Source organism: Astatotilapia calliptera, chromosome 6 (assembly GCF_964374335.1).
Source record: "Astatotilapia calliptera chromosome 6, fAstCal68.1, whole genome shotgun sequence".
In the NCBI taxonomy this organism is placed as follows: Eukaryota; Metazoa; Chordata; class Actinopteri; order Cichliformes; family Cichlidae; genus Astatotilapia; species Astatotilapia calliptera.
The window spans coordinates 7,535,306-7,548,644 of record NC_137427.1 but is presented as its reverse complement, the minus strand read 5'-3'; the positions used below and the strand labels follow the sequence as shown (position 1 = coordinate 7,548,644).

Here is a 13,339-nt window from a genome sequence, read left to right as displayed (position 1 = left end):
AGCAGCACACTGCCTGCAACAAACACTCATCTCGCAGCCAGTGGCACATAGAAGCCACTGCTGTTAGTTCAGTTTGAGAGGATGATTACTTTTACTGAAAACAAGCTTGAGGTTTATTGCCTACCCTAATAACAGGATTACAAAAAGGTGTTGGTCTTCTAATAATGGTTCTTATCTCTTATTAGAATCAGAATACTTCATTAATCCCAATCCAAAATAATGAAAAATAACAGAATGGGGAAAAAAACAGGGGTAATAGCAACAGGCTGCATGCAGGTCGGTGCAAATGTGCTAAATATTTATCCCAAAAGATTGATTACGTGAATCTTTTCCAACTTATACTTGAAAATGAAGCAATAGCATTCCCTGATTAACTAAAAACGTTTTCTCATCTATTTGTCACTTTCTTTCCATACCTCCCTTGCCCAGCGTTATATGTGTTTTGGGCTTATAATGCTGTCTTACTTTGTGAAACTTGAGGCATGTCTTTTAGGCTTTTTTATATTGAAGGTATTTCATCTTTCTTTATGCATCTTTTGTACTTCTTTAAAACTGTGAAGTTGAATTTCAAACTATTATTCCCACAGTGTCAAACTCAGTCAAGGGGGAAAAATTAAAGATTGACATGCTGAAAATGCTAACCATATCCTAACCAAAGGCAGTATAGAGTGCCTCTCTAGAAATTCCTGTAGAAGGTTTTCAAGGTAAAACTTATCTACAGTGTCAAACACTGTCAGTTTTCAGTTTGTTGTTTTTGAAAACAACAATAAAGATCAAATATTGTAAGATATTTTAATTTCGTCTTCAGCTATTTTCTCTTTAAAGAACTCTGCTCTTCTATGCTATGCTAAATTGCTGCTTATATTTGTCACCAGAAATAGGAGAAATAACCTCTAAAACAGAGGTTAGAAGGTTTCATAATGGTGACTCAGCCTAAGAATATATTATTACTTGACAATTTTTAAAATTGTTTTGTCACCTCAAACACTTATTACCCCAAAGCATCATTATATTAAATTAGAGCTGATTAACAATGTCATCATGTCTTCCTAACTAGTCAACAAGCTAAGGCATATGGAAAAATATAATTCGAGTGCTCAACAGACAGATTTAGTTATTTTTGACTGCATATTTCGATCCCAGACAACATTTGCCAGCCTGAATACTTAATTAGCCACCTAACATTAGCTGGTTGCCACTCCTTTAAACACTTCCTGCACAACACAATACAATACCTGTGTTTGTCTTCTTCATTTTATGGATATCATTTGAAGTGGTACCCTGAGAGAAAAGCTTGACTTAAAGCATCCATTCTTATTTTTGTGTCCTACATTTTATACCCACAAACACACACCCATACACACACCATTTAGCTCAACAAGGCACAATCCTCCCTTTCTCTGACATTCTTCACTCTTTTTAATGTTAAACCCACAACTCTTAAATTGACACTTCTGTGGTTTGAGTAGATTTTCTGTCACATCTCATATTTTGCTCCTTCAGTGTTTGCTCTACACTCAGTCAAGTGTTTCCTCCTGTTCCCCATCTCATACACCTACTCTTGCACAAAAACACACAAACCTCCTGCCTTCTGGCCCTACCACACAGCCAGGGCACTCAACCAAAAAAGCCAAGCCGACACCCTGTCACTTCCCAGAGTCAGCCCTGTGACAAGACATGAGGTTTCCTCATGATAACTACATGGTGGTACAGTAAATCTCATACACTAGACTCCTATTCTAATTCTATTGTTAATATGAAGTCTCAAACAGCGCACACTAAAAACATTTTAATGCATTTTAGATCTTGAGCTTCCATATGGAGAATCAGAACCAAGCAGCTTCCACATCTCTGAAGAACTCGTCACATAGTTACATGACTACAAATTTCTTTTCTTTTAAAACTATTTTATAGTTATTGTAGTTTATGTTATGTAAATATGTATAGTGTGCATGTATGTGCATGTATGTGCATGTATGTGTGTTTGTGTGTTGGTTGTTTATGTATTGTTGTGCTGTTAGATGGCTTGATAAATAATGAATAAGCTGGCAAAACCAGATGAATTAATGCTTACTGGGCATCTGTAAATAATGTAAACCTTGCTGTGTCTGTGTATATGTATGTGAGTATAATTGCAATGTGTGTGTAATATGGCCTTTGATTCCTCCATCTGCTCCTGGGTAACTCTCTAACCATGGAAATAGGGCAGGTTGATGCCCACTGGGTCCACTGCCATGAATAATGCCATACACAGACAGACTGATGGACAACTGGTAACCATATAGTTTAAAGTGCCACCATGTGTCTCATGCACCTTATTAGGAAACCAGTAAAGTTCATTGCAGATATGTAACAAAGTATATTTAATTGAGGACAACACATATATACCCTGTCATTCTTTTGAGTTTCTCTTTTACCTCTGAGTGAACAACTATGAATGAGAAATAAATATTTGCAATTTTACTTTACCGCACATTTATACTTGAATACTATAGGTGTTGCGTTCTTAACTGATTAGGGTTTTACATTAAAAAATAAATAAAATTAATTAAAAAAAAACATGTACTATGACATTATTATAAATTTAAATATGAAATCAAATAAATAATGAGCTCTAATCCGGCTATCAACATTAAATTTGCACAATCATCGTATTGCCTCAATGAAGATGATTCAGTGATAAAATATAACAGTCACAATTTTGATGTACCATGGCCAATTCCACTGTTAAAAACTCATCTGCAGGATTTTTTGCCAAAAACGCTTCATTGAAGACACATTCTCAACAAGTTTTTGTTATAAAAACATACTTTCACACAATGAGAATTTGCTGTGGTGATAATTTTAAAAAATATTAATACTAGTCATAAATGCTTAAGTAAACCATTTTGAATACTACTTCTTCAGTTGCCAAGTATGCTCATGCTACATTCAAAGTAAGATGGAAGTCTGTTTGCTTTGGGATAATAGTATTACTTAACAACTCTGGAGGAAGATTCTTGACTCTTGAGGAAGATTAAAATAGTCAGAAAAAATGCTTGTAACAGATGTTTCTTTGCACAAGAGCAGGCACTTCTTTGCTTCTGCTCATGTTTGATTCAATCAACCCTGAGATATAAAGTATCTGCAGAGAAATGCTCCTCTTTCAGATAAACTGATGCATTGCAGCAGAAGCATGACCGTATCCATTGACCTGTATATAAAAGAACGAATTTTCACTATTCTTTGTCCCGATGAAGCTCTATTATTCAAAGAAACTGATGGGAAATATAAAGTCAATGCAAGTACATGAAGCACAATAGAGTTTTCTAAGAAGATATTATTTATTTCAGATTTTAGAATTTGTTGTCTTCCCTGTTTGGTGATTCTCTATCTTTGAAATATTGATCCTTTCATCTGGATTGGAAGAAAAAGAGGTAGGAAGTTATCCTATTGTTCCAAGCTGGGGATATAACTGAATGAATTCCACAGATGAAATCCTCTTTCTGGGGGAAAATGCACATGAAGATTTCAAACAAAGAACTATTTCATATGTGTATTACATTTTTCAGCCTTGAATGCTATATCGCTTGCAGTGAAATACAGATAAAGAGCTGTTATTAAATGCAAGTGTCCATCAAGCACAGCCTACAAAAACCAATCACAGTAGATTTATGAAAAGATTAGAGTGTTTATAGCGGGTGTCACAGAGCTGATATTGCAGCTCAGTGAAATCTCACAAAACACCAAAAAAAGAGAGGTCAGCCACAAAATAGAGCAAAAACACAGCAACCTTAAAGCAAAGCCAGGTCTCCAAAACTGTACATTAGGTTGCACACCAGAGAGACATAAAATGTTTCTTTGTAATGTATACAATAGAAGGCTGTTCCATTTCAACTGTGGAGAAGGAAGCCTGTTTAAAAGAAGCAGAGATTAGAAAGGACAGGTGGAGATAAGATTGTAGTTTGGGGGGAGTTAGGGAGGAATTGAGGAGGCAGAGGGATAGGGGGATGTAAACTGTGAGAATCGATTTTCACTACAAAGAGAAGTAAAAGCAGTGCTTTGCTTGGCTTGTCGCTGATGACACAAAGTTAAACCTTTGGAAAACTGTGGTAGTTGATTATACATCCTGATAATCATGACGGAGAATGTTAATGAAATTCGATGTTGTATGGTGTGTGCTACTACATTTACAATTTAGAATAAGAATAAAACTGGTAACTGTAAAAAAAAAATCTCATTTACTTACATTGTTTTTTTTTAATTGAGGTGACCACAATCCTGAGTGTGTGTGTCTATGTATAGTAAGTATGTTCAGAATTTCCATTATATACCTATGTGAAAAAAAATCCTCTTTTTAGTGAAAGACTGAAAAAAAAACATGTAGAGACAGGGTAGCATAGTCTACAGAATTGTATTTTGTCAAGACCAGTATCCTACACATTATAACTTCCTTTTTTTGCGTATGACTTAGGTTTAGTTATAGTTTTTGTTAAAATCTCTTCTCATGAATTCCTATGTAAGTGCATTTTCACAAATGCACTTGTGCCCTGACCTTTTTCAAGATATTACAGAATGTAGCTGCGTGTAAAAAAGCAAGTGTCCAACCTTATCAGATCAGATATTAGACAGTTTTGCCATCAGCCCCTTAGTAGAAAGTCTGTGTAATATATGATTGTACTGCATATGAGAATAGGTGAATCACTGCATGCATTTGCTTGCTCCTTGCAGGCTCTACGCAGGTCTAAATCAAATAGAGCACTTCCAGTAATGGGCAGCATCTGAAGCAGACTAACTCCTGTTAAGCACTGCATGCAAGAAGGTGCAATGTCCTGACCTAATTCTCTTGACACTGTCTAGAGTTCATGTGTCCATGTGGAAATGGGTTTATATCACTGGCTGTACCATGTTCTCATTCAGGAACCACAGGGATTCAATATTGTGTATGGTGTCATAGCAGTTTCCCAGGTGGAAAACTCAGACTCAAAATTGGTTGATTACCAATCAGAACCTCACACTAGATAGATAAAAGGGCCATGGGTCAGTACACTTGTTTAATAACGTTTCCCCCTCTGGCTAGCTTCGCTTTCCTGTGATGTTGAGGATAATTTCTGGCTTAACCCATATCAGAGATAGTGCTGAGGCAGAACAAATTTGTTTAGGATTCTTTATATGCAAAATATGTTTTAATTGATTTATATTGGTAAACACAAAGACACGATTCTCTTCTTTGTCAGTTGCCTATTTTATATGGTATATTTACTTTAATTTACTTTAGTTCTAGTGTAAATGAGCATCTGTAAATGCTTTGTTAATACATTTATTGTGCCTTTTTATTGAAAATAGAAAATCATGGTTGCCAATATTAAGTGCACTGGCAGTAGCTTTTAAACTTTGAGTTAGATTTTGGAGGGCCAAGTGACAGGTATAATTTTCAACACGTCCTGTGATTGCCCTGGGGTGTCTCTCTGTTAGGATATGCCTGAAACACTTCACCTAGTAGGTGCCCAGTAGGCATCCTAGTCAGATCCCTGAACCACTTTAGCTGGATCCTTTGGATACTGAGAAGTAGCTGCTCTACTATGACCCCTTTCTGGCTGAGCTCCTCAACCAATCTCATAGTCTGAGCCCAGAGGAAACTCATGGCCATAGGTGAGAGTAGGAACATAGATTGTCTGGTAAGCTGGCAGCTTTCCTTTCACGCTCAAGTCACTCTTCACAACAAACAGATCTGTACAGCAGCCACGTCAGTGCTGACACTACAACAATCAGTCTGTCAGTCTCTGACTCCACTCTTGGGGTAACAACTCATCCTTCTAGGTGCATTACCCATTTCTGGCTGAGAACCATGGCCTCAGACTTGTTTTTGTTATATTTTAATCCTACAGAGAGGAGATCCTGAGGCCACCAAACCAGAAACCTTGCTCTACTTGCCTGCAAATAGAAAGTCTGTACACAAAAGTTGTGAACAGGATCAGTGACAAAGGACAGTTTTGCTCAAATAAAGGACTTAAAATACCCTCAAACATCCTCCAAAATTATTGTGAAGAATATGTCAACGCCTCTCTAAAACAATTTAATGGAAACATTATCAAAGTACTATTTACTGTTTGACTACCGTTTTTAGATTATACTATTAGGCAAGCAATATTCAACAGAGGGGATATATGTGACAGTGATTCATTTCTAGTATTTCAAATCTATTTAGCAGTAAAATATAGAATCAAAGTTTACAAGCTACTGTATACATCTTAAAGAAGGGTTTTCCTAACATCTCAATGAAAATCAAGAATCATTCCAAGCAAATATTTCAGTGTACACGTGGTCTCCCAACTAATGTTTAAAGATAGTCTTAAAAACATCTGAAGGTGACCTGTAAGGTCATATCTAACCATACTTCACCACTTGGACTGTTTCACAAAATAAGAAATCCTGAACATCCAGAGGGAGAAAAATAAAAGTAACAGCGTGAAAGAGTCTGATAAGACAGAAAACTGTTCAGAAGCTTAGTTCTGACAAACAGAGAAAAATAGAGAGTACAGTAAATTGATTTCATGATTTTATCTCAGTAACTTTAAAGGGAAAGTTTTGAAAGGGTTGAAATAACTGTATTATTCCAGCTTCAGTCATGGGTAGAAGATAATGTGATAAGTCACTTCAATGAATCCATGAATGTTAAAAAGGGGCTATTCAATGAAGAAACACAGCACGAGATCATCCAGTTACCCACAAGCAGCTTGCAAGTGTTTCAGATCCAAGGCAGTGATAAAACATGAACCCAATGTATCAGTAATAACACAAGGAGCAAAATGTGCTGCTGTCATGTAGGATTTCACAAAACAGACTCTAGTTCATTCACATCTCAGTTTCCCCCCTGCATTGTTCCTGTCTCTCTTTATCCAATACTACTACTACTATTTCTTCTATGACTTGCTTTGTTGAAGCATCTCTGAAATCAGTTTTCTCTGAATATTTTTTGCATTTATTGCTCTCACTCTCATCTCACTACTTCTAGAATCATAAAAGAATCAACAGCCATCCTCTCTGTTTTTCTCCATCTGAACATTTGACCATGAGTTGGACTTTAGGAGCTTCTGTGTATTTATACTTTCACAATATGGATAGAAATGGCTGTATGCTCATCTCTTTCTTGAAAAGCACTCACCCTGTCTATTGTCAATGGAAATTGTTGCTTGACCCTGTTTCTTTATTATTTTTACTTCTGTTTAAAATATTGATATATGTTACTTCTTTGACGTGGCAATGGAAAAACCTTGTAAATAAGAGAATGCTGAAAAAGTACATCATTGTCATTCAGTTAGCCGGCAGCTCAGACTCGTATGAGATGCTGTTTGACTTCATTGCCAATCTGTCTCATTATTGTGCCTTATGTTTACCAGAATTGAATAATTTCTTTCTTTCTTTTTTTTTTACTCTTGCCCTGTAGAATATTGTCATTTACTATCTGCCTGCACCCATGTCAACTCACTGCTGATTATTCTCTCCGTCTCCTTTTGTTCCCCTCCAGGATGAAAAGAACCAAGTGTTGATAACAAATGCCTGGCTGCAGCTGGTACGTCTCACTTTTAAGTCCTTTTTTGTGTGATCACTGCACAATAATTGTCGTTTAGTATATTTTTGGAAGCCATATGTGGGCTGTGTCATTCATATTTTCAATAAGTGTACACATCTGACTGCTCTTGAAGGCATAGCACAAGCTACAACCAATAACCTTTTGTTTTTAACAAAAACAATTTCTGGGAACAAACAAGAAACAGCACGATGCAGTTTTATGGCAGACATCTTTAACTGCCAAGTATAAAGGAAAAATTATGTTAAGATGGATCACAAAGGATAATATGATATTATATAATATTTAATAATAGCATGGTATCATAAGGCTATTTATTGTCAGCAATATAGCAGGGGAAGGTGATAGAAATATATTTTCAAAGATATTCTTTCAGGACTCAAGATTTAAAACACTGGGTTACTTTATTTTGCTGTTTAAGCTTTTCTATTTTACCTTTGTTTTACTCTTAAAAATTATATCTGATTTGACATTCTCAACATTTAAAATACAAATTTTAAATCTTGGTTCCTAAAGCCACAGAAAAATCAACATCCTCCTCAACTAATACAGTCACACACTAAAATACAAAAAATAGTGCCGTTCCTACAGACAGGTGACAAAGAAAGACATTGCTTTTTAAGTTTTTAGGCCACTACATGCCAGTCTCTGGGATATTCCTGGACTTATCAGCATTCCCATATTCCCAAAGATATTCTCCCACTTTATATTTTGATAATGGTAGGCGGCGTCTGTCTAACACATCAATCCAAAATCTCCCATAGGTGTTCAGCTGGGTTGAGTTCTAGTGACTGTGAAGTGACTCACATCCATTTCATACACATCAAACCACTGAACCATAAACCCCTAGTGTCTTGTGGATAGGTTCGTTGTCAGCTTGTCCAGGATCACTGCCGTCAGCACAGAAAAATGTCATCATAAATTTGACCACTCAGAACAACTTTGTATTGATCTGTATTTATCGTGTTCCCTAAGGAGGTAAGTGGACCAATCCATGCTAACTAAATACTGCCCAAAGCATAACTGCTACACAATATCTTCATTGTAGAGAGTCAACAGTTCAGGTTTTTACTTTGTTGTGGTGTAGAGGTATTTAATACAAAATATGTAGATTCCTGTTAAAAGTCCATCTGTGAGACTCACCTTTACTGAAAATAACTTGCACTAAGTTGAAGTAATTGTTTCCTGTATGACTTCATTAGTCTCTCATGTCATTGTGGGACAAATTTGATATTGTTGATATATTCTATTTTTTTTTTTAGTTAATTGAGGTTTGCAGATATTCGTTAATGCTGAACCCTCCATGGTGGCTGTTAGTCAGGAGGTAGGACAGGTCATATACTAAAAAGAAGGTTGGTAGGTTTGATCCCTGGTTGCACCAGTCTGCTAGAGTATACTTGAATGAGTTACTGAACACTGAGTTGCTCTTGATGAGTTCATCGGAATATGAATGTAAGACAGAAAACACTAAGATGTAGAAAAAAATGGTTGTATGAATGTGCGTTTGAATGAGACATGCTGTATACAGAGCTTTGAGTGTTCAAACAGGCTAGAAAGGTACTACATAAGAACAACTCCACTTATCTATCCTAAGCACTGCCACATTTTAGATTGTTGTCTGGACTTTGACTGAGCCATTACCCATTGTGGATTTCATGACTGCAAGTTGTCCAAGTCCTTTGGTTTCAAAACAAGTCCAAATCAGTATCCCTCCACTACTGTGCTTGACAGCTGGCATGAGGTGTTTGTACTGTATGTTGTGTTGGTTTTTTTGCCAAATGTGGATTAGGAACTTTATGGTCACACATCTCCACTTTGATCTCAAGTTTCCTAAAAACATTGTTACAAAGGCCATTTGGCTTAAACCACAAACTTAAGCTGCTGCTGTGTTCTTTTTAGAGAGGAGAGCTTTATCTTGGCAAACATTCCAAACAAGACATGCTTTTTACAAGTCCTTAACATTTAATATGTTAACTGAGGCCGGTAGCATCTGAGATGCAGCTCTTAGGTTTTTTTGCAATTTCTCTGAGCATTTCTTGATCTGACCTTGCGGTAAATTTACAGGCACATCCATTCCTGGGGAGGCTGCATGTGTTAGAATATGCCTGAATGCTCTAAACCAGCAAACTGCTAAAACTGTTCAAATCTATTTGATAAGTAGCACCTGTCTTTTAATTCCCATGTAAGCAGTAAGGGTGTACTTTGTTTTCACATTACTCTATGCAGTCCAGTCAAAACATTGCATGACTGTATGTGTGAAGGGAAACATGGATTAGACTGTTGACTTAGGTTGCAGGTTGCAGCAAATGCCACACTATCTGTGGTCATTTTGTTTGCATATATTTCCAAGCACTACTTTCATAATTTCTTTAAAAACTTTGCATTGCTTCAACACAGTCCACCAAAACCTGTGTGTGGTTGCTATGCTGTTGTCAGACAAATTCCTATCTCTTATCCACTTAAATAGAATTTCTATATCAGAATAGAAACTGGCAAAGAAGTAAATAGCATAAAAAATATGGATTGCAGCGTTTAGTAGCTCTAGGAAAAGTGTTACATCAAACCAGGTAGGTACAACAGTCTCATTATAACAACAGCCACACTCAGAAGATCCCATTAAGTATGTCACAGCCGTCACGTTGAGTTGGCTGCTGCCTACCTTACAAGTTGAATAAATCAATTATTCAGGAAGCCTCCTCTTTAATACTGGCATCTACTATGGTTCAGTGGCTCAAGGGGGCTTTGCAGACATTGCAATTTTTGAGAGAGACCTAAGATTTACATTAACCAGCTCATACAAAGTCAGCCAGACAGTCAAAGAAAGGACAAGTTTGGGATTACAGGTTTATCAGTCAATGATTGTTCTACATTCAGATGTGACTGAAATACTCAGCACTGAAAATAAAAAACAAATAAACAAATAAAAATAGTGTATCTGAAATTGTGTTATTGTTAACAATCCATTGATTATGAAACCAACATTTTGTAGAATATTTATATAGTAATATGGCCATTGCAGTGCAAATAAAATCAATTCACCCTTGCAAATAACGAAAATCAGATTAGTGCTACATTTTCAATTACCTCTGTTACCTCTTTGGATTTGCAGTTGACTCACATGTGTCATATATGAATTTGAAGAAAAAAAATCAGCCTTTCATACTCTCAAATTAGTGATGCTGTCTTGAATTTATGTTATGCAACTCCATACCTATTCTTAGACAGCTGTTACCTTACATAGCTTTCAGTCCTCCTCATCTGTTCCTGACAGACTACAAAGTTAGTGAGCTGTGATTAGTTCTGTTGGCTGTTAGTTGTGTGTTTCCAGCCAATGAACATGAAAAGAAGCACCAAACCGCCAAGGCCCACAGATGACAAGTGTAGTGATTAAGTCATTAGCTGCGTGAGTGCAGACATATGCAGCAGGCCCATTTGAGATGGATGGAATATCTTTGAAATCATTTTCTATTGTATATTTAACTGACAGATGGTGTGGAAACATGCTGACAGTCACAAGGACTAAACCTTTTAAGTGGAAGAAAAAAAACACTATAAAAATACATGCATGCACATATACATACACACAAACAGATGATCCCAAATATACTGTTGCTACTTTAGCTCTGGGGATTTTTGTTGGTACATGAGGAATTTGCCCTGTGCTTTCAGCAATTGAATGCCTCCACCATATATTTATATACACACCATATAGCTTTCATGCAGCAAAAACACATCCAACTCATTGGAGCATGGAAAAACTATGTCTTGTAGTGTCTGTCACTCGGATGTTAGCAGCAGATTCTTTGATTGCTGCAAGTAGTGGGACAAGACCTCAATGGACTGGGTGTGACAGACTAATTTATGGATTTTATTAAGTCTGAATACACTTGGTCAAGCCACTCCTAAGCCGATTTTTTTATAATGGCGAAGCACTTTATCCTGTAACCACCTTCGCCGTGAGTAAATGTGCTTGCCATGTAATGTTTGGGTGAATGGTCTGTCCACATGAATACCCTGACAACTAGATTTCCAAACAGTGAATTGTATTGTAAAGACATGCTCAATATTGTGGTTAATCTGGGTAACACGTGTGCTTGCACACAGATTTAGAAAAAAGCATAATACTAGCATACGTTTAGATGCCAGGATGAATGCCAGTATTTATACCACTGTGGATCATATATCATCATGCTGTGCATTACAAGTAATGAAAATAAGCACAGAAGCAACACATATCACACTCACTCTTTGTGTTTTTGAACCCTTTGATGCTGTGTTCAGTTAGCTGAATACTGGCAGGCTCAAATGGGACTGCACATGGTTAGTGCCAACAACTGCTGGCCTGGCAACGTTTCTGTGCCAAGCTTCATTATCAGAGTTAGAGACAAAGTAGAAGAGCCAACAGCTGTATTAGTCTGTGTGAAGAGGAAATATTTGACTTCTAATGGGTTGAAGCTGTCCTCTTGTTAAGGACTTAAAAAGCTTCTTATCTGCAAACAGAGGAGTATCTAATACAGCAACACTTTACTAGAAGTACTTAAAAATCTTGTGGTAGTTTTACAGTGATTTGACAAAGAAAAAAAAATCCATAGCAAACATTTTGAACATCATATTCAAAATGTTTGAGTGGAAAGTAGAATTCTGTATTATAGCGACAACCTTCGGTCCTTCTTTGCCGCTTCTGCAGAACGTAAAGTTTCTGACTCGTGCTCTTGTTAAGTCTCTTGGATGCCTTCCGATAGCAAAAAACGAGGCGAAGGAAAGAAGGTGCAAAACATTTATTTTCCTTACAAATCGAAAGGTACAAAACAAATGCCTCTGGTGGGAGCTCCGTTTATATTCCCTTTGTGTTACAACAAAAGATAACATTAAAACGGCGACGATCAGAAAACTGTTGCTCCACGTCCTGCTTGCTTACCTAACCTTTTACCCACACCCCTCTGCATGCGGGCCAAATACACCCCCCCTTTACGACATCTACCAACACTTTACAACAACAACAGACTAACAAAGCAGGATTAATTTATGGAGCACAGCATATTACATTATAACCTAAAATGATCAAGATTATAATAAAAACTTAAAGATCATGACAAATACTTAAATATGGCATGATGTAACTGAGTAAAATATTGGCCTGGACTTGGCTCCAACATCCTGTACACCCTCATCCTCTAGGATCTGCTATAGAAAATCTATCTACAATAACTATTCTTGGTTAATCACCAAACTTTTCAGATCAGTTGAGATGAGGATTCAAATACCATGTGAAACATAAATTAATATCAATGCACATAAAACAGATGGAAATTCCAGCTTATCAGTGGATTTCTTCCTACTGCAGTTTCTGATACTTTTGGTCATTCAAGGGTAAAGCAATAATATGCATGGATATAGTTTCAGTAAAAAATGCTATGAAATACCAGTGATGTGATATATATGCAACTGTACCACGAATATATAGGGTGGGAAAAAGTTTCCTTCACATGTCACTTTTGTTGACCCTCCACTTTTCCATTGCCTTACATAATTTTTTCTAATTTGACACTTTGTTTTCAGCATTGGACAGACATTTACCTCTCATGGAACCCAGACAGCTACCCTGGGGTTCAGAATCTCCGTTTCCCTTCAAATCTAGTGTGGGTCCCAGATATTCTTCTGTACAACAGGTATGTTACATTCTCATCTTTTTGAGTTGGTCTTATCAGGCTAGTGATTGGGTCACTTCATTGCTTTCCAGTAACATTTGTTCATTTATTTTACTGATTA

General features: G+C 36.7%; 1 protein-coding gene across 1 annotated transcript in view; it reads left to right on the top strand.

Moving 5' to 3' along the window:
• LOC113023674 (neuronal acetylcholine receptor subunit alpha-7-like) overlaps window positions 1-13,339 on the top strand; it is a 56,750-nt gene that overhangs the window by 8,884 nt on the left and 34,527 nt on the right. The window contains exons 3-4 of the mRNA XM_026169929.2: window positions 7,508-7,552; window positions 13,130-13,239. Coding sequence (XP_026025714.1) covers window positions 7,508-7,552; window positions 13,130-13,239 — 155 coding nt within the window. The remainder of the gene's footprint in view (window positions 1-7,507; window positions 7,553-13,129; window positions 13,240-13,339) is intronic.